This window comes from Asterias amurensis, chromosome 5, assembly GCF_032118995.1.
Source record: "Asterias amurensis chromosome 5, ASM3211899v1".
In the NCBI taxonomy this organism is placed as follows: Eukaryota; Metazoa; Echinodermata; class Asteroidea; order Forcipulatida; family Asteriidae; genus Asterias; species Asterias amurensis.
In genome coordinates this window covers 21,522,521-21,550,125 of record NC_092652.1, presented here as the reverse complement: position 1 = coordinate 21,550,125, position 27,605 = coordinate 21,522,521, and the positions used below count along the sequence as shown (strand labels likewise).

Here is a 27,605-nt window from a genome sequence, read left to right as displayed (position 1 = left end):
ACATCTAAAAACTGAACTTTTTCCAGACATTGAAAATTTGAAATAGCCCAAAAGCTTATTATTTTCAAGTGTAAGCTCTTACCGAATCACATCCGTTTGGAGTGATAGGAAACTGAGTTGGTCCCAGGTTCTGCTTCATCTGTTTACAGATGTAATGATTACGATCCTCACAGTCCTGGTCGTTCCATGTTCCCTGAAAGGTGGGGGAGGAAATACGAAAACAAATTTATATTCATTTTGGTTTCACCCACATACACTGATGTGTTAGCACTGTGTTCTCAGAACTTTCTCGAGTTTTGTGAAAACAAATCACAGACATAATACTCAGGAGGGATTTGAACCCAAGACCTTTGCAGTTCTAGTAGAGCAGTGTCATACATTACCAACTAGACCACCGAGATTGCCCATTGGCTAATTAAAGGCAGTTTGAATCCTATGTTTTAGCAGCGGACGTACTGCAACGATTTAATGGATGTTAAATTTTCAAATTTAACATCTATTAAAGAAAAAATAAGACATCAACTTCTACAGTACATGTAAATACTGCCCTCTTCAGTCCAAACAGTGCCCAATTTCATAAAGCTGCTTATCAGAAAATGCTGCTACGGAAGTTTCTTTGCTGAGCAAAAAATGAGTGGGACACCAGTGGCAACAGTTACCTTATGAAATATTGGCTTGTAATCTGTTTCTGCTAAGAATTTGTTTTCTGTGCTTACCAATATTGTATCATTCTTACAGGGGCCCAGTTTCATAGAGCTGCTTACATAAGCAGGAAATATCACTTGCTGAGCAAAAATAAGCAGGATAACAATCACAGAATGTGCTTGCAGCATAAAGTATTTTGTCTTGTAATCTTATTTTGGTATAAGCATAATTTTGTGAGCTTAACTTTTAAAGCGTAGTTCTTCTGTGTCCCTATGAGCAAAAACCCTTAACCATTATTGTATAAATGCGACATGCAAAGCAGTAGGCCCTGTGTGTTGTGTAATTGACAATGGAGTAGCAGAACACCAGAAAAAAAAGAAGGGGGCTTGTTGTGCCTCAGTTGCCTTAGCATCATTATGGATTACTCGTCTCTACTTACATCTGTGTAGATCTCCACACAATCCTCATTCTTGCCTTCGTAGTTGTTGGGTTCGTTGATGGCCCATTGTGTGAAGGTGACCGGTGAGCGGTCAGTCCATTCGTAGGTCAAGGATGAAACGGTGTCGCTCATGCCAGACCATATTTGACCAGTCAGCCCATCTGTGGATTATTGTCAGTGCATACTCTTTTTAAAAACTTATCAGACACTAAAGAAAGGAAGATTTGCGGTGGCACCGTGTAAACTCTTTTCTGTGAGAGTGGTGGCTCTGACAAAAGCTGATTTCTGCTTGATGCATCGATCAGTGAAGTCTGAGCGTTTTCTGGAAAAAAAATCCTGCAGAAGACGGGCAGAGCACACTGATCGAAACCATGGAGTACAAATCGGCTCTTCTCAAAACTGACCACTACTCACAAAATATATTTATACATGGTGGGTCACAACAATGTGACAATTATTGCTTTGTAAAAAGATTGGGAAGGTGCGTTTTGCTCTACCAACCAGGCTCCTAGTGGATGATAATAATAATAATAATAATAACCGTGTTTATAACGCGCCTTTGGCCAAAGGATACAAAGCGCCAGGTATTATTACTACAAGGAGTGGGGCAAATTTTGAGATATAAGACCTAATCCTTAAGCACCATGTAATGGTTTACAAGGTGCTGTGGCGCAATATGCTGCCAATCCAGCCAGGAACACCGGGGAGAACCCCTTCTCTTTTCGAAAAGTGCACTGGGTTCTTTTACATGCGTTTACACAACACATGGGACCAACTGCTTTACGTCCCATCCAAAGGACGAAGCAATGGTTATATGTGTCTTGCTTAAGGACACAAGTGTCACGGCTGGGGATTCAAACCCACACTCTGCTGATCAGAAACACCAGAGTTTGAATTCGGTGCTCTTAACCGCACGGCCATGACACTTCCATGATACCCATGACAACATCCTTACGGACTCTAAAGGAGGTATAATCATGATTTAACCCCAGGAGTAGGTGGCAATGTGCCCCCTGGTGGCAGTTGATTTGGGTTGATAGCCCAAATCAGTGTGGCCACCTTTGTGTGGCCTGCCATTGGCCATGTGATACATGTATTAAAGGCAGTGGACACTATTGGTAATTACTCAAAATAGTTATTAGCATTGAACCTTTCTTGGTGAAGAGTAATGGGGAGAGGTTGATGGTACAAAACATTGTGAGAAACGGCTCCCTCTGAAGTGCCATAGTTTTCGAGAAAGAAGTAATTTTCCACGAGTTTGATTTCGAGACCTCAGATTTAGAACTTGAGGTCTCAAAATCAACCATCTAAACGCACACACAACTTCGTGTGACAAGGGTGTTTTTTCTTTCATTATTATCTCGCAAGTTCGATGACCGATTGAGCTAAAATTTTCACAGGTTTGTTATTTTATGCATATGTTGCGATACACCAACTGTGAAGGCTAGTCTTTGACAGTTACCAATAGTGTCCACTGTCTTTAAAGGGAAGGTACACGTTTGGTTATTACTCAAAACAAATATTAACTTGAAAACTGACTTTGTAACGAGCATTGGAGGGCTGTTGATGGTATTAAACATTGTTAGAAACGGCTCCCTCTGAAGTAGCATAGATTTTGAGACAGAGGTAATTTCTCACTAAAATAATAAAATACTTCTAGCTAGAAGTCTTTTATTCCTAACTGAAAGCACACAAATTCGTCCAACAAGGATGTTTTTTCTGTCATCAATTTCTCGCCACTCTGATGACCAATCGAGCTCAAATTTTCACAGTTTGTTATTTAATGCTAGTGATGGGATACACCAAGTGAGAAGACTGGTCTTTGACAATTACCAAACGTGTACCTTCCCTTTAAGTGATCTCTAATAAAAAATTAAAAAATTAATTAAAAACATTAAATTAATTTCATCTGTCATTTCATCTGTCATAATTACCACAACGTGGATATGCATGTCAAAGAAGATGCTATGTATTTGAGCAAATAAATTTACGGTTGAAAAAAATAGATATATAAATAAAATTAAAAATATAATAGATGTTAAATTTGCATCGGGGATAAAGAATATTAATTTTGGTTTTTTACCCATACACCGATGTGTGTTAGCAACGATACTCAGTACTTTCCCGAGTCCTGTGAAAAAATATCACAGGCATGTTACTCGGGTTGGATTCGAACCCACGACCCTTGCAATTCTAGAGCAGTGTCAGACCAACTAGACTACCGAGGACTACCGGTAGCTAGAGGCAGTTCGAATCCTATGTTTTTGCTGTGGGTACCACAACGGTATAATTAAAAATGGCAAAAAGAAAACAGACACGTACTCTCTAGCATGACAGAAACGATATAATTATTCTCATTGCTGTCGTGGATGGAGATCAGATCGGCACTCATTCTTCTGCAGTCCTCGAGGGCCTCGGTCCAGGTACCGTCTCCGGGCTGGGCCTGGTAACAGTAATCACCGTAGGAAGTCCAACCAGCTGGGCATCGGTAACCAGGGGCGAGGGTAGCGGGTTGGGTAGGCGGAGCTATACCAGGAACTGTGATGAAAATCGGTAAAATGGTCATTGCAAGATCAGGATGCAATAAAAGAAACATCCCTTATACTTGTGTATATCAATTTGTCTCCATATGCCAAACGAAGCTAATTTTAATTCCATTTTATGGATATTGCATGTTCTTCATATAAATGAATACTAACCAAGTTGATAGTAGTCAACTCCAATGGCTGTGAACAGTCCATTCACACTGTCCATATTCCTGTCGCTCAGCGCACAAATCTTTGTATTCTTATCGTAGTCAAATGACAGGCAGACAAAGGAGGTTTCCATGACGCAGCGCTTGGCGCACTCCTCTGGGTAAATATTGGTGATGGCGAGAACGTCGGCATCTTGGAGGTAGGAGTTAGGGATGACGGTGAAGTGGGACACTAAGTAACCTGTAGGAATGAAGAAATTAAGGGACAGTTAAGAATTAATTAACTATAGTAAATACTGAACACAGCCAGTGTGGTCTTGACGTTTTGAACAGTATACTCTGCTCGTCTTCAGGACAGTTAGTTTCTGTCTGGGTTGATGGTGAAAAGTGGGACAAAATTGACTGCCCTTGGTAACATTCAATACTTACAGTGTCAGAAGAGTAAGAGACTGGGAAGACTTGGAAACAGTGATGCGAGAATCATCTATCAAAGTTTTGTGGTGATGATGATGATGGAATTCATTGCAATTATGAGGATGATGAATATAATCATGCTGGTGGTGATCAGGGCTGACAATGATGGTGGGTGGAAGAATGAAGCACTCAGGATTGTAGCAGCAATCAATGTGTGGTGATCAATGATGTGTGGTGATCTCATTTATAGTGGCTGGATTAGGATCACAGTGATTTTGATGATACTGATTATAGTCAAGCTGGTGTTGATCGGAGATGACATTGATGATTGTGGAAGAGTAAGCGCTTATCAATGGTGGTGGCAGCAATCATTGATATGTGATCATGGCAGTGATCTTATAGCTGCCGGGGATTACGATCACAGTTAATTGGATGATAATAGGTATCATCATGCTGGTGGTGATCGGAGATGACAATGATAACTGTGGAATAGTAAGCGTTCATCCATGGTAGTGACAACAATCATTGATGTGTGGTGATTTGGGTGATCTTACAGTGGCCAGGGATCAGAGTGATAATCATGACAGTTATAATCATGCTGGTGTTGATCATCGGAGATGACAGAGACAAATTGGGAAGAGGTAATGATGATCACATTGTTAAGCAGTTAGGTAAAGGCAGCTACCAAAGTTGTGAGGTGTTCATAATGGCGCCAATCTTGGATGAGAACCACGGTGAATATATTGCTGGTGGTGGTCGGACATGGCTGTGATGTTTGTGGAAGAGGTCATGATGATCAAAGCGGAGAACTGGTTAGTGACAGCATGTGGTGGTTGAGGTGGTGGTCACAGTTGTTACGTTGAAAACCATTGCCGTTGTCTCCAGCTCCAACGTGCTGTAACAACTCACCGTCTTTCTTGCAGATGTACCCCATTGTCCGTTCACAGGGGATGTCATTCCATCTGCCGTTGGAAGTGTACAGTTCACTGCAGTGCTCACCGTCTTCGAAATCATTGGGCTCTCCTGTTGAAACAAACAAAAATAGGGTTGACAAACCAACCAAGTAACAACTAGAAATACTCTCAGGTGAGGTTTGCAGTAGCACCATTTGCAAATCTCTTTTGAGTAAAGTTGGTTCTGATAAGAACCGGTGGTTGATAATTCAAAGTTTTGATCAGTATGCTCTAATCGTCTTCAGGAGAATGCTCAACTCTGATGTCAGATGTTGTTTAACAATCTACAGGTGTAAAATTTGGTCCTTCGAAAAATAAGTAGGAAAATCTTTTTTGAGCACAAGGGCCAACTTAATTGATCATGGTGTATGGTTTATTATATTTTTCAGGCTATTTCATCACTTTTTTTCCCCAACTTTTATAAGGTCAACAAAATCTGAAATCAGACTAAAGTAGGAAAAATATATCATGCCTAATTTTATCATCAATACAGCTTAGAGCAAGTTCGAGTGGGCACAAATAGTTGACCCTTGGTTGACTACTGACCAGCAGCGTACATGCGCAATGACGCACTCACTGAGACTCACTCGAACAACTCATGTGGAAGTGTAGTCAACCTTACACATGTTAGAATGGAACATGCTGTTGGGACCAGTGAAGAAACCATGGCCTCGATGCTGGTTCCAAAAGGTCGACCACAGTAGTCAACCAATGGTCGACCAGCCTGGGTTCAAGTGCAATAGGTCAACCTTTAGCTAACCAGCGTGCACACACGAACTTGCTCTTATGAAGACTGGTAACCACAGCTTCTAGGTGCACTTATTTACCTGCATTCCAGTTCAGAAATTTGAATGGTGACCCGTCACTCCAGACCCATCCACCATTTACAGAGATGTCGTTAGCTCCAATCCACGCAGAGGGCTCATTTTCAAATACCAAGCGAGCTGTAAATAATGGAGAGATTTTAAAGTGCACAAGCATTGGAGATTATCTTTAAAAACAGCCAGTCGCAAATCTGAATCTGCCTTAGTTGCTCATGCCTGCCACAACAATTAGACTCCAGTAATAAACCACATTAAAGGGAACTGCCTCTTGGTAATTTGGGGTTGAACAAAGACAAATTGACTTGAGCGGAACTTGAACCTTAAACCACAGGATTGATGTACCAGCACTATACCAACTGAGCTGTTTTTACTGGCAACCCCAAACAAAGATATTGACAAAATAGGAAGACCGCATACATTGGGCTAGACAACTCAGTTTGAGGGCCAGCAGGTTATCTGGATGTCACAGATAAAATCCAGCAATAAAAATTTTTCCTTTGTCAATCCCCAAACAGTATATAGAACCATCAGTGTACATGGAAATATATCCCTATAAAATACCTGCAATTATTACTGTTTTCTCTCTCTCTTTAAAAATGTTTCAATTGTTATTGATATTGTGTTGGATGTTCCAAGTGGATATACGACTACACCCCCACACATAACAATAGTCCTTAAAGGATGAATCAAAATTCAATACCTACCATTGATATAAGTCTGTTCCGTTGCACTCACGAAGCTGATGAGGTCACCACCTCCTAGCATGCATTGCTCTCTTGCATCAGCCCACGTCCTATAGTCCGACATAGCGAACCAGAAGCACTGACCCAAAAGCTCTGCATATTCCCAGCCCTTACCACAACGAGCGTCAAACGCAGCTGTCATGGGGAGGGGGAAAAAATAAATTTATAAACATAACATAAATTCAAAACACAATCCAATCCCAAACTCACCACCAAAGAAAAAAAAAAAAAAAAAAAAGCAAAACCAACCGAACCAAAATAACACTCTAAGCTAAGGAATTGTAACCTAAAGACGCATTGAAACACACTTGTTTCTGAATACTGGCTTAAATTAGTATTATCATCCAAATCTGAGTGGAGTCTTCCTGTGCATATTTGCCAGGCTAGTTCTCTGGCTGGTCTCGTCTGTCTGTCTGTCTGTCTGTCCTTGTCTAGTTCTAGTCTTGTCTGTCCCAGGGTAAATTTGAAAAAGCACTATGCTTCAAATTTTCCCTGCATGTTCTTTAGCCATGTTAACATTATGTTTCAATTGAAACCAGGCTGTAGCCTGTATTGCATTTGATGCTTCTGCTGCTGTTGCCAATATTGGTATAAGAACAAATTCTAAAAAAAATTCTGCTGAAACTCATTTTTTCGAAGCTGCTTATTTAAAATCTGCCTTTTTGTAATTGTATATTGTATTGTCATTGTGTATTTTATTATTCTCTATTTATGAGCTTAGAGGCTTTTTGCACTTAACAAATGTCTTTATTATTATTTTTATTGTTAGAGACATTTTTGAAGTCATACTTACGAGTTGGTCGTGGCACTGGTGTTGAAGCTACACCGGCAACTACAAGACAAAAAGAAATTATAATACCAAACTATTCTTTGTCAGAACAACAACAGCTCAAAAGAGAGGTTTTTCACGAACAGAACAACGGCAAACCTAATTACTACATTGCATCCACCATACAAAGTTTCCAATCCTACTTCCCTAAAAGTTTTTCTTATTTTTGTTTGACACAAATCAGAAGCTTGAAGTGAAAGGCATGTCTCATCTTCAACTATAAACAATATAAACCATTCAGGTCAGGAATTTCATCTTTGAACATGTTGAGAGAGCAAGGCCATTTTTATTTTGCAAAATTTCCATTGGAAAACCTTAAAAGTCAATGGGAAACTTTTCAGGGTCCAGGTCGGACCATTTTCATGAAAAGAAGGTCTTGCTGAGAAATCAAAGAAAAAGAAGGTCTAGTAAGAATCCAAAGTTACAAAGCAATTATCAAAAGACAAACCATCCTCAAACTTACAAAGATTGCAAAACTGGAACTGGCCGCTGAACCCGAATCCCGTAGAGTAACCAACATACTTCACGTCCAAAGGTGAGGGGTCAGTCCACGTCATAAACGCACTCTGACCCTGCCTTCCCACGTCCAGCTTCCCAGTGGCCAGGTCGTACTCGACCCAGAACCCGCGGAATTCTTTATCGCTGAGAAAATTAGGCGTGCTGATGTACACCTCGTTAGTGGGACACTGGGCGCAGCGTCGGATGGCGGAGTTGCTGTTGGTCCAGCCCCCGATGATGATCTCGTACATGTCCGGTTGGTTACTGCTTGCTGAGCTGAGACCGATGTGGACGTCACTAGCAGCCTTGACTTTGAATTCTACTCTCTCTATGTTGGCCTGGGACGGGTGGTAACGGTAATAGTAGTTCTCATCCGTTGATGTGGAATCCAGTACTTCACATTCTGTAGGTTTGAAGAATGAATGAATTCAAAATTTTATATTCATCTTTCACTGACATAGTTTACCTTAAATCAATCAGTGTGCAGGCCTAGAAGTTCGCTTGACTCCGCGAGAATCAAAATGGATTCTCGCTGAAGAATTTCGCGAGAATCCAAGATTCTCCTAAATTTTGGGGAAGGATTCTCGCATATTTTTGGGGAGAATTTCTGTTTTATTGCATATATTTTTACATGAATATTTGCTACATGAAGTGTTTTGAAAATAAAGTAATTATGAGAAGACATAACAGGGGTTTCTCTTAACTTTTTGTTTCAATCGCGTGTATTGAATACACCAAATTTTGTAACGTGTAAAAAAAGAAAGAAAAAAAAAATAAAAACAAAAAAATTATGTAATAGGTGAAGTCCTTAGAATTGCGTTTTTGGACGATTTTATCTCTTAATTCATGCCCTAAATCATCCGTTTTCCATCAAAAATAATTCTATGAATTCAAGAGTTGAGGATCGGTTGTTTTGAACATGTCTTGAACTCCGTTTGCAACGAAATCTTTGAGAATCAACGATCGGTCACTGAGAAATAATTCAATGAACTTTGCCCCGCAATAACGCCTTCTGTCGGCAAAAGTTGTTCGTGTTATTAGAATTTCTCCAAGGCTGTGCATTGTGCACAATCTGCAGGCGTAATGCACAGCGTGCAGCATTTCTTTACTCCGTACGTGAACGTGTACTGCACTGAATTCTAGTCAAGAATATCGTGAATATGGAACTACCAACTGCCGTCAACGGCCAATCACAGCGTGCAGATCAGAATGTTGGTTAGACTGAACTTTGGTCGACCGTGTGTGTGTGTGTAGCGATGGGATACTCGGCACCATGTAGTTTGTGCATCGTGTTTTTCCACGTGTATAAAAGTAGATTAATTCCGTGAGCTTACTATCCAGGGAGACTATTGGTCCAAAACGGGATCTTTTGCGCTATCAACCAATCCGCGGACAGGATAAAACAAAATATACTGGGGTTCGTTTTTGGGCTGGAACCAATAACTGTTCCGGTCCTTGGCTTGTGTTTACCAACGACTTAAATTCAACTGAACTACATCGTGTATTACAGGCAGGGAGTGCGTGGTGTGTGACGAACAATGACGGCCGTTTAGGGTTAAGGATCAGACGACGACTCGACTCGACAGCGACGTGAATGTTTTTAAAAAACTAACTTTATGTCGGTTAAACGGAACTAAAAAATAAAACTAGAGGTTCTTAGTACAAATATATTCATGTTGACCCAAATGTAAAGCCGAGAAAGTGATTTTCCCCTTCTAAATGCTGGCAATTTCACGCGAATCTACTCAGATTCGCGGCGTATTCGCCAGGCGCGAATCTTCGCGCGAATCGATTCGCGGATTCGCGTCGGATTTCTAGGCCTGGTGTGTATGAACTAATGGTCGTCAAAGTTGCGAGAGAACATTGGAAGAAAAAACACTCTTGTCGCACAAATTGTGTGCTTTCATAGATGCCTTTAATTTGAGACCTCAGCTGAGGTCTCGAACTCAGTTAAAATATTTTAGTGAGGATCCTTTCTCCAAACTGCGTTACTTCAGAGGGAGCCGTATCTCACAATGTTCAAAAGCTCTCCATTGCTCCTTACCAAGTATTTTTTATTCTAACAATCATTTTGAGTAATTACTAACAATTATGTCCAGGTTATTAAACATGACCTTTAACCTCTCACCTTTGTCCAATTGGCAGATGAAGCCAGAGTTAGTGCCAGAACACACCAAGTCATTCCAGGTTCCAGCGTCTGTCTCCCCTGGGCGGAGATGAACACAGTCTTCACCACTACCGTAATCGTTGGGCTCACCCACATTCCAATTGGTAAAGTCTAACTGTGTAAGACAGAATGAAATGAAATCTTGTCAGATGGATTCCTCTCTAATCAAGTCTAGTTTAAATACATGTTTCTTGAAACGTTCTTTCTAAACGTCAAGTGTCAAGTTTTCTCTTATAAACCCCTTGCAATACGCACAGCGTACTCACATGTGCCTATCCTGGGTGTCATTATGGGTGTCAAAATCGTATACAAACATGCACAAAAGAGAGTTGACACCCAAAATTATGCGCATTGTTCGGAGGCGCGTTCTGTATTGTGTAAGAAATCAATAGCTTCCCCTTGCATAACGCGAAACGCTACAGGTACGCTGAGGTCACGAGAGAACAGCTATTGTCCAATGATCTGCCTCCTTTTTGAGAGTGTGACGCCATATGCAATGGGTCTATTGTTACCTTTTTTCTTTGTGCGTCTTTTTTTGGTGTTTTTATTGAAAGATTATGTGTGCGGTATAACTAAAAAATAAACATATAATTACGATGGACAAATTTGTTTAACACTAACAACACTGTTTATTGTTTTGCTTCGTCTTGCTCTTGCATATTTCAACATATTTTATTTGTCTTGTCATGTTTTTGTTTGCTTTGCTCTATTGAGCGGGTGCAGTGGGAAAGCCTCTCGAGAGGTTTCTTAGATTTTTAGGCAATCCCTCAGGCCTGCATCTCTGTTTCAGTGGTGTGGCTGGGTTTTGCATTTTTGTTAAAGTATGTCTTGTTTCTAGATCCAGAAAAATGTGTCAAATATGATACACAAGACACAAAAATTTATTACTCACGTTACACTTTTGAACATTTTTTAAATGTGAGTATAACCAACCAATAGGTCTTTATAACCAAAACTACTCAAAAGACATTTACACATGTGACATGGTGCTTTTACACCTGAAAATGTGTAAAAAGGAATATCGTTTCCTACCTTCAGCTCCCCCTGGCTTATTTTCATCATTAATGTTTTGTTCTTATAGCTCCTAACCAAAAGTGGCTTTAAGCTTTGTTGGGGATGAACTTATATCAAAAATAATATTGATAAATAAAACAAATAAAATATTTTTAAACTTACAGGTGTTTTGTCAACCCATTCAAAGATGCCTTCGTTGCTGCGGTCATGTAATCCAATCCATAGATTGGTATTACTCATGGACGTTCTCACTGTTGACAAAGATTAACAGAATTATTTGCCAAAAAAACCTTGCCTTGAAAAAAAAAAAAAAATGTGATTGAATTGAATTGAAATTTGATTATTCTTCCTGCGTGGATATATTGGCTCAGAATTTTCGGCAATATCTAAAAACACGCAACCGTTTTTTCGCATGTTAGTTGTATTGTATAAATCTACATTCATATAGGATAAAACAATCCAACAGTTTGAAAAACCAAAGGTATACTCTATCTTTAATAAAAAGCAGAGCCATGAAACTGGGCCCAGAGTGAGGGTATATAGCAGAGATGCCAACATTTGTATCTTGCAATCAGGTAGGTTGTGTACATCAATCAGGCAGATTTTAAGAATCACATTGGTCATAATGTGGAAAAAGTTTCAATAATCAGGGATATTTTTCAAATTTGTTCATCTGAATATATGGAAAGATTTGTATATTTTCAGGGAGCTTTCTGCAGAACCAGGAAACTCCCTGGGGAGCAGCCCCGGGCTGCAGTGGTGCTCCGGACGGCTTTTTCAAATGCAAGATCAACCTTTACCCCCGCATGTACCCATTAATACCCCTGGGTGAAGAGTTGGCAAAAGTGGTAAAACTAACCTGAAACTATTATTCAAACTGCCTCTAGCTACCAGGCAATCTCGGTACTCTAGTTGGTAAGACATTGCTCTAGAGTTGCAAGGGTCGTGGGTTTGAATCCCACCCGAGAAATATGCCTGTGATATTTTTTTCAGAGTATACAGTGCTAACACACATCGGTGTATGTGTAAAAAACTAAGATTAATATTCTTTATCCCTGATGCAAATTTAACATCTAATATAAACTGTGGTACAGTTTGACTTACATGAGAGGTAAGACTGCACCTCAGCTGAGTGGATACTGGCTAGTTGGGCTCCTTTGGTTTCACATCTCGTCTCTGCATCGTTGAAGGACGTCTGGGTGGTATCCACGAAGAAACAGAAATCACCAAACAAGCTCCAGTCAGTTGGGCAGTTACCAACCCCTGGTGAAGCAGACAGACACAAAATAAAGAAAAGATAAAAACTCATAAAACTCATTTAGCAGAAAAGATTAGATGATTACAAATTTTGATGACAAAAGACTGGCAGCAGACTTACCAGGTAAATCCATTGTTCTCAGTAATGTGTGCATACTCCACTGATCTCTATTATGCTACAGGTCAGTGGCATGCTCAGATTTATGTAAAAAATTGAAATTTACCTGGTAAGTCTGCTGCCACCTATTGTTCAAAAGTCTCTTATTCAGAAAGTTTATTTTACTAGAACTAATCTCCTACTCAATATGTTGGATTTGAAACTTGACAAAGGAATGCAATCTAGGTTTGTGGTAACACCTTGTTATAATCTGTATGAGTTGTGGTGGTTCTGAAAAGAACAGGTGGGTTATAACTCAATGTTTCGTTCACTCATGTATGCTCTGATCGTCTTCAGGAGAATGCTGGACTTTCGCAATGCATCCTATACCGTGTGTCTCAACAACAAAAAGTACACTTTTGAGACGGCTGCCGTATAAAAAATATATGATACTGGGGAAAAAGGTTTGGATGTATGGATAGCTATTGGACTCAACTTTCATATGACACAAAATGAAAATAATTCATGCTTGGGTGAGCACTGCTCTATGAAGAATAATTAGCCGACATCTTGGAGTGAATAAGCTCCAAAAAACTTACCTCTCACTCATTGGAAGGCTAATTACTGCGCAACCTACTTTTCATACCCTTTACAAAAATGAGCAGTGCTCACCCAATCATGAAATATTTTCTGACTTGTTGGTTTCATATGAAAGCTGAGTTCATAAGCTACCCATACATACTAAACATACTACCCTAGAATCAAATATTTTTTTTATTCGGCAGCCATTTCTAAAGTGTTAAGTTTTTAGAGACACCCTTTGGTGATCAACGCATGAAGTGTTAAACCCTCCGTTCTTTCAGAACCACCACAAAACTCATGAGAGATTATTTCACAGTATTACAGAAAACCTTACACATCCTCTAAGTATAACAACTAATGGCAGTGGCCAAGGGCAGCACCAGCAGCACCTCATTTGTCCTGATGCCATCGAACTGATTTGAACAGTTATAACATGTTCTTTTTAAAAAAAAGTGCAATGGTTTATATGTGTGTGACTAGATTTCAATGAAGTCATGCAAAGTTTTAAAAGAGCTACTGTATATAAGATGGACATCACATGAAGTCTCAACTATGTTTGAAAATAAGTACAGTTTCTGTAAAGTGTTAGTATGTCTACTTACCAGACATTGGATCCAGCGGGAATACTTGTTGACCTGAGGAAAAACAATAAATCAGCACTAGAAAGTCAACTTTGCAACCGCCCCTAAGATAAATAATAACTTCATCCAGAGAATCCCAAACGACCATTGATGAAATTGGACGAATGTGAAAATTCCTGGTGTGAAGGTCTCGGTCCCCCGGGAACCTCCCAGATGCTACAATTCAAAAGGATTACAGACTCTTTGCATCATAAAAAAAACAAAACTAAAGGTTTAAACAATTATCAAAAGTAAACCCTATCTTAAAATATAATGATAACATTAATCTGTACACATACCGACTGGGACTTTACAAATAAATGATTGAAGAAGAAAGCAGTTTGCTGTGTCCCATCGAGCAGCACTGTCACCTACAGAAAACAAAAGCAAGAAAACAATGAATAAGTTGAAGCTTCCTGTCAAATAAGCCATTTGCGAGTTAGATTTGAATAGTCTGGTACAATGACTTGCTTTTAGTCAGAAGTAACCGCTCACATTCAACTTCCTCAGACTACAGAGACAGTTGCTATGTCAAATGGTTCGGGGCAAGCTTTTGCATAGAAACCTCCAGATGAGCAAACACTGGTACCAATGTGCCATACACATTCATTCAGAATTGTGTATGGGTGTTTACCATCTCTACGGTTTCTTTCCCCTACCTCTCACCTCTGTGGACCCTGATTCGAATCCCACCTCTAACTGAAGCCTTGCATGTGGATTGGGTTCTCGATTCCTTCCTGATTACATGGGTTTTCCCATAAGGGGATTCATTTCTTCTTGTTTCCTATTCATCGTGTTATTAACACTAATTGTGCTGTTGGATGTGTAATGAAATAACATTCAAATAAAAATAAAGTATAATTTAGAAACAACTTACCAAGGTAGATGGTTCCACAATCTGGTTGGTTCAACGTGTCCACAGGCATTCCTGGATTCCAGTTATTGTAAGACACTGATGCACCATCAACCCATGTAAACTGACCATCCAAGCTGTAATCTAACAACAAAATACGCACAAAATAACATCAAATTGCACAGAGCAAAAAAAAATCAGCCATTATGAGCAGTCCTATAAAATAGGGTCCTGCAGTTTGATTGAGAAGTTTTGTTATACCTGATATTCCAATCCAGATGTCAGTGACGCCAACCCCTGTCAGATCATCAAATTGGCGGAACACAAAGTCATTCTCATCATCACTGAAACATTAGGGGGAAAAATAAGAATTGTAAATATAATAATATCAACAAAATAGTAAATAAGAGCATTGCCATATGCCATTAAAAAACTTAGATAATTAGATAAATGTTTAAATAACTGCTTTTCAGCAGTAATTGAAACATTTATCTTAGGACTCAAATAATCCAGACAATAGGTGGGCAAATTGTTTTGTTTAGCCCCAATGCAAAAATTCATATTTTTTAAATCGTTGTGGAACCTGCTGCTAAGGATTCAAACTGCCTCTAGCCATCAGGCTAGCTTAGTGGTCTAATGACAATGCAAAGGTCATTGATTCAAATCCCAATCGAGTAATTTGCCTGGTTTTTGTTCACATCTCAGGGAAGTGCTGAGTATACAACGCTTAGTGTGAAAGTTGAAACCAAATGACAATCTTTATCCCCGATGCAAAACTAACATATCAAATCCTCTTGTGTCTCATAACAAACTTTTACTCACCCTTGAGATGTTTGTTTATTTAGTGTCCTAATTAAAAGTTTCATCTTCATTAAAGACCAAGTATTGAAAACACAGCCAAGATATTTGGTCATTGGAAAGAAATTTAGAATATTTTATAGAGTTTAAAAGGGCTGACTTAAATGTACACAAAGAAAGAAATCGGAACTGGAGCTAAAACTAACCTGAAGATGGATGCTAAGAAAGCACCTTGTGCCTCACAGTTATGCTTAGCATCAGTCCAAGTCATCGCTGAGTAGGTATTGAACTGATAGCATTGACCACCATGGATTCTCCAACCAACAGGACAAGTTCCTACACATCAATAATACATGTAGAATATTTAGTATCACACAATTGAAGACATGTATTGTACATTAAGTAGGGTTTCGAAACTTTGCATTGTGGGAATACAAACTATAGTGAGGTTTGCAGAAACACCATGTTCAACTTAGAAGATTTAGTATCACACGAAGACAAGCATTGTACATGAGAAAGGACAAATTGGCACTTTGGGTTAACAAATGCATTGTTATAAAATGAAAATGAAAGATGTTTTAAAAGTAGAATATGGAGTCAAATGTTTGGTTTTACAAAACGGCCATGTTAGACCACAAAGTAAAAGCACACAATTTTGACGCTTATTTGTGTGAACCAATACTTAGAAAACATCTACCCAACCAAGCAGTTGAAAAAAGTGCTTTTAGTTATTACATTTTTCAGGTTAGCAGCAACTACCAGGACACTAGTCACAAACAATATGCCTTACAAAGTATTTTGTCTAGTAACCACTTTCTGCTGAGCAAGATTTTTCTGTGCCAAGTATTTATTGTAGGCTCAGCGGTAAACATGCCTTACCTTCATCTTTTTCACAGATGAATTTCCGCTGTGATGTACAAGGTGATGTACTCCATTCTCCATTGGTAGACATGTCTAGGATACCAGCACAGTTGCCTCCCAGACTGAAAAACCTGAAACAATATGCATCGGGAATAAAGAATAATATTAATTTTGGTTTTACCCATAAACACTGATGTGTGTTAGCACTGATGTACACAGTACTTTCCTGAGCTCTGTGAAAAAAATCACAGGCTGGATACAAACCAATGACCTTTGCAACTTTAGAGCAGTGTCATACCAACTACACAATATTGTTTGGAAAGTTCAAGAAAAGTTTGGTTTTTCATTCAAGTTTAGAGTGTAATTAACAACATACTTAAGATGACTCAAAACACAACAATGGTTGACAATGGTTAGTTTAAAGAAAACTTGTGCACAGGTTCATCAATTCCTTACATTTCAACACACAATGCTGTTCGTTCTCAAAGTACAGAATGTTTTTAAAGCATCATTGGAAAGAACAATAAAATTCTTGGGATGTGCATAATGTCCAAAAAGGCATAATATACATAATTTCAAAAAAAGTTTATATCAAGATGGCAAGAATTAACAAAAAGGTACTCGAACACTGTGACCTGAAAGTCTGCCAATCTGAGTGTAGATCGAATTAAAGTATTGTGGAGAGAACAATTTACGTACTGATTGTCGGGTTGTCCTGGTGCCCAATTGGTCATACTTAGCGCTGATCCATCAGGCCAAGTGTAGGAACCAGCTACATTACTGATCTAAAAGTTTGTATGAAATTGTAGTAAACATTAGTATAAATGTCTAAGAATGTTTCCATAAAAGAAGGATTTGAAACTTTGCATGGTAGGGGTATATTTTGGTAAGGTTTGAGAAAGCACCATGTGAAAATCTCTTCTTTGAGTAGTGTTGGTTCTGAAAAAAACAGGTGGTTGACAACTCAACATTTCAAAGTATGCTCCAGCAGCATTCTCCTGAAGACGATCAGACCATATGATCGAAACGTTGAGTTGTCCACCATCAGTTCTTCTCAGAACCAACACTACTCAAAAGAGAGATTTTCACATGGTGTTACCGCAAATCTTTCCTAAGTGAAAAAGAAGGTTCTTTTTCCTCGGGGATTAAAGTTCAAAAGATTTTCAAATAGACTATGGATCTAGTGGCTCAGAGCAATTATATTGGATCACAAATATTTGTGTAAGCCCTAAAATATTATACAAATATTGAATGCATTTGAGTGCATTGTCAGAGAAAATAATCAGGAGGTGAGAAATCTTGACTATTCCATTTCACAAGACTTCGCCTCGAAAAAAGCAAAGTAGGAAAACAAAAAAGCACAATACTTTGCACTTCCAAACTGAACAGACAGTACATTTGATAATGGACAGACCAACAGCTCGCTTTGATTGACTAGAGCGGGACTTGACCCCATGAACTCAGGTTTAACGTCCAAAGCCCTACCAACTTATTTATCTAGACATATGTTGGCGGTCTCCCATATGTTGTCAATATCTTTGTTCAGGGGTGCCGGTCAGAAGCCATAACATGGTTAATAACTGGATCGAAGTCGCATCCCATTAAGGTGATGGCTACTGCTTCACAGGATGTATTGTAACTTTGGGTGTGATCCCTGGTTACAAGGCATCTAACGGTTGTATGGCTTCTGATTGGCACCCTCGACTAAAGATAATGACAAAAGAGGGAGACCACAATCATATGGCTAGGTAGCTCAATTGGTAGAGCACCAGCACATTAAATCAGAGGTTCAAATCCCACTTATGCAAATTTTTCTGTGTTCAAACCCAAATCGAAAACAAAAAATCACAGGTCAGTTTCTCTTGTGGTTTAAAGAGAGAAGGTGTAAATAACCCGCCACATGGCGCTAGGTAAAAGGAGTAGGTCTCATAGTTAAACAAAACGTATGGTCCCACATCTTGCAAGAAAAAACTGTATGCTAAAGCGCATTGAGCATCACTGAGTCTCTGAGTGACAAATATGCCCCGCTTAAGAAGCCACTATTATTTATTATTCTTATTATTATTAGTATTATATCTCGGTGTTCAAACATGACGGAAACTAAACCTGAGCAAAAGCTGAAATCTGTGGCTTTCAATCAAATAAAATATCCTCACCTTATCGGATGCACCAATCCAGATGGACTGCAAGTTAGCCTGAACCTGAAGCCTAGCTACATTCTGTTCCTCATCTGTCTGTATGCTGATCAGGTCACCGCCTAGGGTCTGGCAGTATCGCCTAGCATCATCCCACGTCGAGTCCCAGTTCTGATACCTATGGCACTTGCCACCAGCCGAGACCCAGCCATTGGCTTCGTCACACTTCAGGGGAATATCTGGATTATTTCAAATAAAACAGAAATGAAATTAGGCACTAGAAAGGTAACAAAATATAAGTCTGGACCAGACAAAAAATTCACATAGCAAAGTATTAAACATTTAAAATAATTAAATAAACTAGATACTTAACAATACTGACAAAAAGTTACAATGTTGAAAATCTTGTTCAAAAAAGATGAGACTTATAATAAGTTCAAAACAATGTTAAAAAATACTGTTCAAAAACAACAACTCTAACAGCATTTTCATTTTACAATGTTAAGAAATACTGTTTAAAAAGATGAGTCTTAAGGCGAGACTTGAACAGCTCGATGGAGGGCGACTCTTTGATGATCGGTGGCAATCTGTTCCAGAGTTGCCTATGGTATAAATGCAGGCCTTGAATTTCACTCTTGAAGGGGCACAGCATTTTACCTCTGGGCCCAATTTCATAGAGCTGCTTAAGCAAATATTTTTGCTTAAGCAAAAAATTCATTGCTTAGTAAAATCAGATTACCGGCCAAGACTCCACTCAATTGTTATGCTAAGTAAACAACAGCTAAATACTAGTCATAAGCAATGTATATGGCATGACATTTTGGCCAGTAACATGTGTAAAATAAGCAAGCTATTTTCGTGCTTAAGCAAATTTTTTGCTTAAGCAGCTCTATGAAATTGGCCCCTGGTAAGGGGCACTTCTACTATGAAAACAATTTAAATTTGTATTGGAAATTTGCAAAGGGTTCTTTTACGTGTATTAAACGACACACAGGACCAACGGCTTTATAACCCCAACTGAAGGCTCAAGCAACATGGTTAAGTGTCTTGCTTAAAGGCAGTGGACACTATTGGTAATTACTCAAAATAATTATTAGCATTAAACCTGACTTGGTAAAGAGTAATGGGGAGAGGTTGGCAGTATAAAACATTGTGAGAAACGGCTCCCTCTGAAGTGGAGTAGTTTTCGAGAAACAAGTAATTTTCCACAAATTTGATTTCAAGACCTCAAGTTTAGAACTTGAGGTCTCGAAATCAACCATCTAAACGCACACAACTTCGTGTGACAAGGGTTAATTTTCTTTCATTATTATCTCGCAAGTTCGATGACCGATTGAGCTCAAATTTTCACAGGTTTGTTATTTTATGCATATGTTGAGATACACCAACTATGAAGGCTAGTCTTTGACAATTACTAATAGTGTCCACTGCCTTTAAGGACAAAGGTGTAACGACTCGGAACCCTCACTCTGTTCAACAAAAAACACCAGAGTTTAAATCTGGTGCTCTTAATCGCTAGACAATGACACCCCACAAGACAAAATAAAATAACTTGCAAACTTACCATTCGGTCTTTGGCACAAAGTGTTTTTATTTACAATGCAAGATAAATCCACCCATGTCCCATCGGCTCTCAGTCCAGCACAGTCCTCTGAACCATCTGGGTCGTTAGGATTGTTACTCTTCCACAGAGTGCTGTCAAATAAACAGTTGGTACTCAAATTTACATCATGAATATTTCCATTAGGGTCATGTCAACTGAGGCAATTTACAGGCAACCAGTTAAGTAGAAGGTCTATTTCAAAATACTTATTTGTGTTCCTTTGTCTGATTTCGAAGGGTTTCAAGCAACAGTAGAAAAGCAGTTGGGTTGGTCATTTCGACTTCTATATACAGAACACTTCTTTATAAATCTTCAAGGCAAATTCTTTATTATTGTGTTTCATCCTAACAAAATTGAGTCTTTCTCAAACTCTGCTGATTTGAGCCTTTAAGAAAGACTCTCCTATGGTCTCTAAGAAGAGAATACCTTTACATTTGAATGTTCACATAATTTTCTACGAGATCGTGTGACATTGTCTGAAAAATTACTCATGTGCTACCAATGTGGTCCTGTAGAGTGCACTGCAGTTGGTTGCCTCCAAGTTGCCTGACATAGTTGCTTCTTGTGACAAGGCAAGAGTCTAGGTGCAAGACGTTTCTCGTTTTTCTTTCACGCACAGCGCGATCAACTCACCAACAGCGCCCGCATCGACTGCCCCACACACTCACCTGACTTAGCCCACTCTCGTGAGTGGGCTTAGTCAGGTGAGTGTGTGGGGCGTTACCAGTGTCTCTTTTCACAAAGCATTAGTGTAGTAAACAAATGTTCAATAAGATTGAACACAGTTGAATTGTTGCGTCAATGTCAAGAACTGCTGAACATGGCTTTGCTCAGGCTGTATATGAATGGTGGATACTGCTATGGCTGTTGCTAAGGGTGGTGCTAGGAACTTACTTTACCTGGTTTCAATTTGAGAAAGAATTTACTTCTTGATAAAAGCTACTGAAAAATTGAAAAAATGAAATGTTTCAAACTCACTCAACAGGAGCAGTTAATGCCGTGCCATCATTCCATTGAAATGTTCCCTCTGTCTCAAAATCATTCAGTCCAATCCAGGCAGTGTTCCCTGCTTGCTGCGTGAATGTCGTCAGAAATGTCTGCCAATAAAAACAAGAACAACACACAAAGACAATGAAATAATGAGGAACCAAAACAATTGAGAAAGAGTTTACTATGAATTGAAGATCGTTATTATTACTACTACAAACATTCTGGTAGTGAAACAAAGAATGCCTCACAAGAAAACTTAATCACTGTAGCTCCAAGCAAGAACCTCTTATCAAGGATGCTTGCTATGTGAACTCTTCCGTGTGCTGGGTTCTTTCATGAAATTCTGGACACTTCTCAGTTCTAAAAATAACTGTCCTACTTGTTGACTACTACCTGGGCGGGAGGTAAGAAATCAGCCAGGACTACTACTTTTGCTTAATGGATCGAAGGGACTTCCCGTTATTAACTTCACTCCTTCGGAGCGAGATTTTAATTGGTCTCAACGTTTCGACTAGCTTGCTCTAGTCATCGTCATCATCATTGGACTTTCTTCAAATTGTTCCTTCAATTTAGCAAACTCCTTACATTCATCTCCACGCTGGTGATGATAGGCAAGTCACCTTGCTGTGCTTGGCAAGCCAGCCTGGCGTCATACCAATTCCTCCAATTAGTGTAGATAATGAAACAGCTATCTTGGTACATGGTCCAACCACTCGGGCATCTCTGAGCGAAAGCTGGAAATGAATAAGATGCAAACTTGAGATGACACCTTTATCAAACTTTTCAAACACATCGATTTTTTAAATGAGTTTGCTTTACAAAGAAATAATGCATGATTCAATAGGGTTTTTTTCTATGGATCTTTTTTATGCATCATGCCGGCATCTTATGTCTTAAGATGTAAATGACCATGTAATGATGAAAGACGGAACTCAATGTACTTGCAGCTAGCAGGATGGGCCAATGAGTGGCCTCCTTTGGCCTGAAGCCAAAGGCGGCATACTCAAATGACATCATGTACATACATGTAATTTTTTGTTTGTTTTGTTTTTTCAAAATAGATTTTTGTGTTCCTTTGTCTCTTTCACAGGGTGCCAAGCGTAGCAAGACAGTTGAGTGGTCACAGTACCTTCTACACAGAACACTTCTCTAAATCTTAGGTAAATTTCTTTGTTTTGTCTTTTGCATAAAATTGTAATGCCCTCACGATTCAACCCTTTGAGATCAAAGACTCTGCTGATATAAACTTTTGAGAAAGACTCCCCTAGGGTCAAAGGATGAGGCAATTAACTTTGTGCATTTATACCACACATCGCTTTGGCTGGTAACAGCGTGCAATCATCTCATTCCTTTGTTTCTGCTTTTGAGGCTTTCCTACTGTCTTAAGACACAATTGTAAGTATTGCAAATACAAGTTATAGAATCACAAATATATAAAAAATAAAATCAAAGTACAATATTAAATCATTGTTTTGTTACTTAAAGAGGCTTCAAAACAAGGACTGGAAAAAAACAAGTTTATGAAGTTTCAACTTGAGGATTTGAAAGTCGGCCAACAAAACTATTACTGCTACGGTTCAAGAAATCTAAATTACCTTCAATATAAATGTAATTAATGACTCCTTCATAGTCTTTGCCCATTAAAGAAGCAAAAATTACAAAATTCAGCAGGGAATAAGTAATTACCCTTTGTAGTGTGCCTAGTCATCACTCAGTGTCCAATGCAAACAATTGGATTAAATAATCTTTTATCAGCTGATAATTTCAATCCCCCTTCAGGGTCTCATAAAACAAAATGCACACAAGATAAAGAATTGCTGTCCCCAAAACTACCCTCGGTCCGCCCCTACCCCAGCCCCCTTCAAACGTTGTTATCAAACAAATACAACCTTGTAAATTCAAGCATGATTCAAGGCAATAAACTTTCATAAGGTGAGCTTGGATCGGGCGAGTTGATCTATGAAAAGCGTTTGAAAACCCTTTGTTATAAAATGCATATGGCTGGAAAGATGTTTTACCGAGTAGAATAATATTGATCCAAACAATAGTGCCTTGAAATTGCGTGGTTTTCCTACAGTACGTCGTGGACTAACACGTCATGCCATATTCTGGAGTCAAATTTTTGACTCCCCAAAATGGCTGACCGTGTTAGTATACAAAGTAAAAGGAAAACCACGCAATTTCAAGGCATCTTTGTGTGGGTCGTTAAATTCTACTTTTACAACATCTTTCCAACCATAAATGCACTTCATAACAAACGGTTTTCAAACGGTTTTCATAGACCCAACTCTTCCAGTCCAAGGCAACGTGTCACTTTAGTGATCAAAAAGATATTATACATGGTTGTACCCGCAAGTTTACTATTTAGTATTTATAGTTACTTCTTAAATGAGAATCTTTTAATTTTTAACAAAATTGCAACCCACAGAAGTATATCAATTGAGTTGTGTTTAACATAATTATGTTCTTTTGGTTTCAAAAGTTTTAGAACAGACTATTAAGGCGTACTTTGTCCTATTTAAAAGACTAAATCAGCTTTGAACTTGGATTTTTAAGTGCATAAACACAGAATGATAAAAGTGTACATTTTTAATACACAATGTATTTCATAAACGATACAACTGTTGCTGACAATCAGAGAGGCCTTGTTAATTTGAAGAGAGAAAGCAAACACAATACAACATCTCAAAAGGGATACAAGGTGAGGTGCAATAATGCTGGCAGCCATGGCAGAAACACTGATGGGCAAACCCCTTCTCTTTACGATAGTAAGTGTGCTGGGTAATCTACTAAATGTACATGTACATGCATTACACAACACACTGGGACGTCCCATTAAATGGACTGAAGCAATAGTGGTTTTAACCACTATTGCTTCGGTCCTTCAGACACAGGTGTCAAGACTGGGACTCATACCCTGGACACTCTGCTGATCAGAAACACTAGAGCTTGAGCCCAGTGCACTTGACCACTTGGTTCTTAGACACACCACACAGACAAAACCAAGAGGAAAAAAGGAAATCAGCTGACACGCTGATGAGAAGTTGCATGTCTAGCAAAGTTATTGAAGTATTTCAGACAGAGAACAAAATGGAGATTTAAAAAAACTTGTAAAACACAGAAACAAGTTTTAGATTAAAGGATCTCAGCATACAAATGTCTAATCAAAACTGGGCCTACCTGTTTCATTTAAAGCTGAATTTAGCATAATACCCTTCTTAAAAGTTAATCGGTGGTGACATGGTCTGGATCATTAATCCATCCCAATTTTCCTAGTTTCATGTTCTGGCGAGCTTGAAGCTTTGAATTCATGAACTGAAACTTTAAAAAGTTAAGTAAGTAAAAACACTTGTTCTTAAGCTGTCTGGCCTAAAATGAAACACAAATTTTAAAATCACATAAAAAAAAAAAAATCAAAATCAAACTTACCCGTTGGCGTGACCACCAGCAAAACTGAGAGCAGGAACCAGTTCATGGTTTCTCCACCCCAAAAATTGCACAAAATCTTCAAGAATCGGACACTAGTGGGAGAGAGAAACTAACAAGTTTCTTTCAGTCTAATACCCAGAAACCCACTACTTTCCTGATAGCGGGGACTCTCTGGTGGGAGCTAAACCTGACCCAGGACTGACTGGAAAAATACCCCAGGAGGGAATTAACTTCTTGGTACTCCCCCAAAGATTTCTCTGACATAACCAGAATCCGTTAAGTAAATAACCAGTGATAATCAATCAGTTATTTAACCTGATATCGGGGGCTGATTACTTGCCCAGTTGCTACTCAATCAGAGAGTTCTCTCCTTTAAACAGAGTGGGTGTAGACACAATGATAAAGGGAGGGGTATAAAACATGGAGGGGGGCTTCACATTCAAGAAAGGGGTGCGTGAGGGTACATGGAGTTTTTTGTTTTCATTTGATGAGTTGATAATTTGTTTGTTTTATCTTTTTTTTTATGATAATTTTTTTTTTTTTCCTGGGGGGGGGTACCAAGTTACATAAAAACCAAAAATAATTTTACCCTAGCAGAGTCTTTCTCAAAGGCTAAATGACAACACAACAAACATATGAACAGGTAACTAAGTGCGGTTACATAAAAGTCACGTTTTCAACTCATGTGAGGATTCACCTTATAAAGAATGTGGTCATGAGTTGCTGAAGATTGATTTGAACAGAGGGAGAGGGTTTGTATGTAAACACAAAGATACCGAGGTATAAACTAAAACAAGGAGGGAACATACAAAGAACTTTGAAGACAAAAAACTTTAAAGACAGGATATTATTTTTGTTTTTATTTGCTGATTGGATAATGTGTAGCTTTTTTTTCTGCTTTTTTTTCGCTTTTTTTTTTCTTCTTTTTCTTTTTTTTGGGGGGAGGGTATATTTAATAAAAGTCACATCCTTCACAACATTTAATGATTCGCCTTATAAAAGATGAGGCAAATGAGTTGTTGGAGTAAGGTGGCAGGGGTTAGGCAAAGATAACAAAATTTATTACAAACGGTGGTCTCGTTTTTTAGATATCGCTGAACATTCAGAGCGAATAGTCCACGTAGGAAGAATAATCCCTAATAGTTACTCACAATCTGAGAAGATGTTGAGGCATAAATCTGCTATCTTTTTACATTAACCACATTACTTCAACGTGAACAGTTTCTCAAAATGCTTATGATACTATCGAAAGCTTCTGTAGGCTTCTAACCAAAAGATTTGATTGACATTAAATTTAAGAGCGATTACCAGATGTATATACCTTCCCTTTAAATATTGCCCCATCAATTCTTTATGGGCTGGCAAGGTGCAAAGTTCAATGCATCAACCTTGGTACCTCCAGACACTAAAATATCTTTCACCTACTTTTTTTTTTAAATAACTTTTCAACACAGCAATCACCTGAGATCAGTTTCCTGGTTTTGCTTCTCTAAAAAAATTCTGTTTCTTGAGTTTCATCGCTTTTTTTTTTCATCTGAAGAACTAAATTAATGGAACATTAAAGAATTGGTTTTGCTAACAAAATAGTTGCTGGCAGTGTAAGCACTCTATATAATCCACCATACATAAACATGAAGTTCGAGATCGATCGGCCATCTGGGTCACGAGAAAATAGTAAAAAAACGATTACACATTTTGCATGACATCGATGCAAACAAAAAATGAACAAAACGCTCACTGAGCGATAAACTCCAAACGCAAAATTAGATTATTTATTTCTCACCAAGTATGACATTTCAGTCATAAATATTTCTACTATCATCACCATTAGACTTATTTGATGTATTTTGAATGAAATAAGCCCTAAAAACAGGTGCATTCTACAACCATTGACAAATTTATTCTTCTCTTTCCAACTACAGCTTTGTAACAAATGTGTTTTACGTAAGCTTAGTTGACAAAAGTCGCCTTTGGTAAAGAAATGGTTTAACAGTTGTCAAGTTTATAAGAGGGGACACAAAAGCAAAATTTAGGAAACATTTAACAGTACTTGATAGCTTTTTATTACAAATGATCACCACCTCAACAGCAGCATTTTTTACAATACATCCAGTGCATTAGTCAAACAAATGGATTAAGGATATTTATTTGCATTAATGACCATTTCATGGAAGCTGGCAGCAAAATCTTTACATTTTTAAAACATTCAATGCGTACAATTCGTGCAATGTTTTCGTAAAGGGACCTCTGGACACAATTGGTAATTGTCAAAGACCAGCAGTATTCTCACTTAAAGCGATTGGACCCTTTCGGTAAACAGTGTTGTCCAAGGCCCACACTTTGTGTACCACAACTTCTATATCAAATAACAAACCTGTGAAAATTTAGGCTCAATCGGTCATCGGAGTCGGGAAAAAACAACGGAAAACCCCCACCCTTGTTTCCGCGCGTTTCACCGTGTCATGTGTTAAAAATAAATCCGTAATTCTCGTTAAGGAGAATTCGTTTTGCTGTTTTCTCAACAAGTAAAGCATTTCATGGAATAATATTTCAAGAGAAGTCTTTCACCATTGCCTTCTGTAAACCCTGTAAGTTATTTGTAAATCTGTGAACTTTTTTATTTTTGTCTGAACCGAAAGGGTCCAATGGTTTTAATGTACCCCAACTTATGCATAAAATAACAAACCTGTGAACATTTGGGCTCAATTGGTCGTCAAAGTTGTAAGAAAAAAATGAAAATAAAATCACCCTTGTATTGTTGCATAACTTTGTGTACTTTGCATAAACAAAAGGCTTCGTCAGCCATAGTTTTTTAATTGTTTTGAGTGAGAAGTTACCTCTTACTCAAAAACTATGTTACTTCAGACGGAACCTCTTCTCACAATGTTTTAAAGCCATTGGACCCTTTCGGTTCAGAAAAAAAATAAAAGTTCACAGATTTACACATAATTTACAGGGTTTACAGAAGGCAATGGTGAAAGACTTCTCTTGAAATATTATTCCATGAAATGCTTTACTTTTTGAGAAAACAGCAAAACATGAGAATTACGGATTTATTTTAAACACATGTCATGACATGGCGAAATGCGCGGGAAACAAGGGTGGGCTTTTCCGATGTTTGTCCGATGACCGATTGAGCCTAAATTTTCACAGGTTTGT

The 27,605-nt window shown here is 38.5% G+C and overlaps 1 protein-coding gene across 1 annotated transcript in view; it reads right to left on the bottom strand.

The window, feature by feature from the left end:
- The window catches only part of LOC139937483 (lymphocyte antigen 75-like), a 53,488-nt gene extending 28,856 nt beyond the window's left edge, over nucleotides 1-24,632 (bottom strand). The window contains exons 1-24 of the mRNA XM_071932635.1: nucleotides 24,447-24,632; nucleotides 21,603-21,751; nucleotides 21,006-21,124; nucleotides 19,989-20,119; nucleotides 18,446-18,663; nucleotides 16,989-17,074; nucleotides 16,308-16,420; nucleotides 15,635-15,764; nucleotides 14,892-14,974; nucleotides 14,655-14,774; nucleotides 14,077-14,148; nucleotides 13,760-13,792; nucleotides 12,326-12,484; nucleotides 11,384-11,472; nucleotides 10,169-10,322; nucleotides 8,006-8,443; nucleotides 7,507-7,545; nucleotides 6,675-6,848; nucleotides 5,974-6,090; nucleotides 5,103-5,216; nucleotides 3,784-4,020; nucleotides 3,407-3,622; nucleotides 1,085-1,245; nucleotides 83-193 (exon numbers count right to left, since the gene is read on the bottom strand). Of these exons, the coding sequence (XP_071788736.1) occupies nucleotides 83-193; nucleotides 1,085-1,245; nucleotides 3,407-3,622; nucleotides 3,784-4,020; nucleotides 5,103-5,216; nucleotides 5,974-6,090; nucleotides 6,675-6,848; nucleotides 7,507-7,545; nucleotides 8,006-8,443; nucleotides 10,169-10,322; nucleotides 11,384-11,472; nucleotides 12,326-12,484; nucleotides 13,760-13,792; nucleotides 14,077-14,148; nucleotides 14,655-14,774; nucleotides 14,892-14,974; nucleotides 15,635-15,764; nucleotides 16,308-16,420; nucleotides 16,989-17,074; nucleotides 18,446-18,663; nucleotides 19,989-20,119; nucleotides 21,006-21,124; nucleotides 21,603-21,751; nucleotides 24,447-24,492 (3,309 nt within the window). The 5' untranslated portion in view covers nucleotides 24,493-24,632. The remainder of the gene's footprint in view (nucleotides 1-82; nucleotides 194-1,084; nucleotides 1,246-3,406; nucleotides 3,623-3,783; nucleotides 4,021-5,102; nucleotides 5,217-5,973; nucleotides 6,091-6,674; nucleotides 6,849-7,506; nucleotides 7,546-8,005; nucleotides 8,444-10,168; nucleotides 10,323-11,383; nucleotides 11,473-12,325; nucleotides 12,485-13,759; nucleotides 13,793-14,076; nucleotides 14,149-14,654; nucleotides 14,775-14,891; nucleotides 14,975-15,634; nucleotides 15,765-16,307; nucleotides 16,421-16,988; nucleotides 17,075-18,445; nucleotides 18,664-19,988; nucleotides 20,120-21,005; nucleotides 21,125-21,602; nucleotides 21,752-24,446) is intronic.
- Between the last annotated feature and the right edge of the window lie 2,973 nt (nucleotides 24,633-27,605).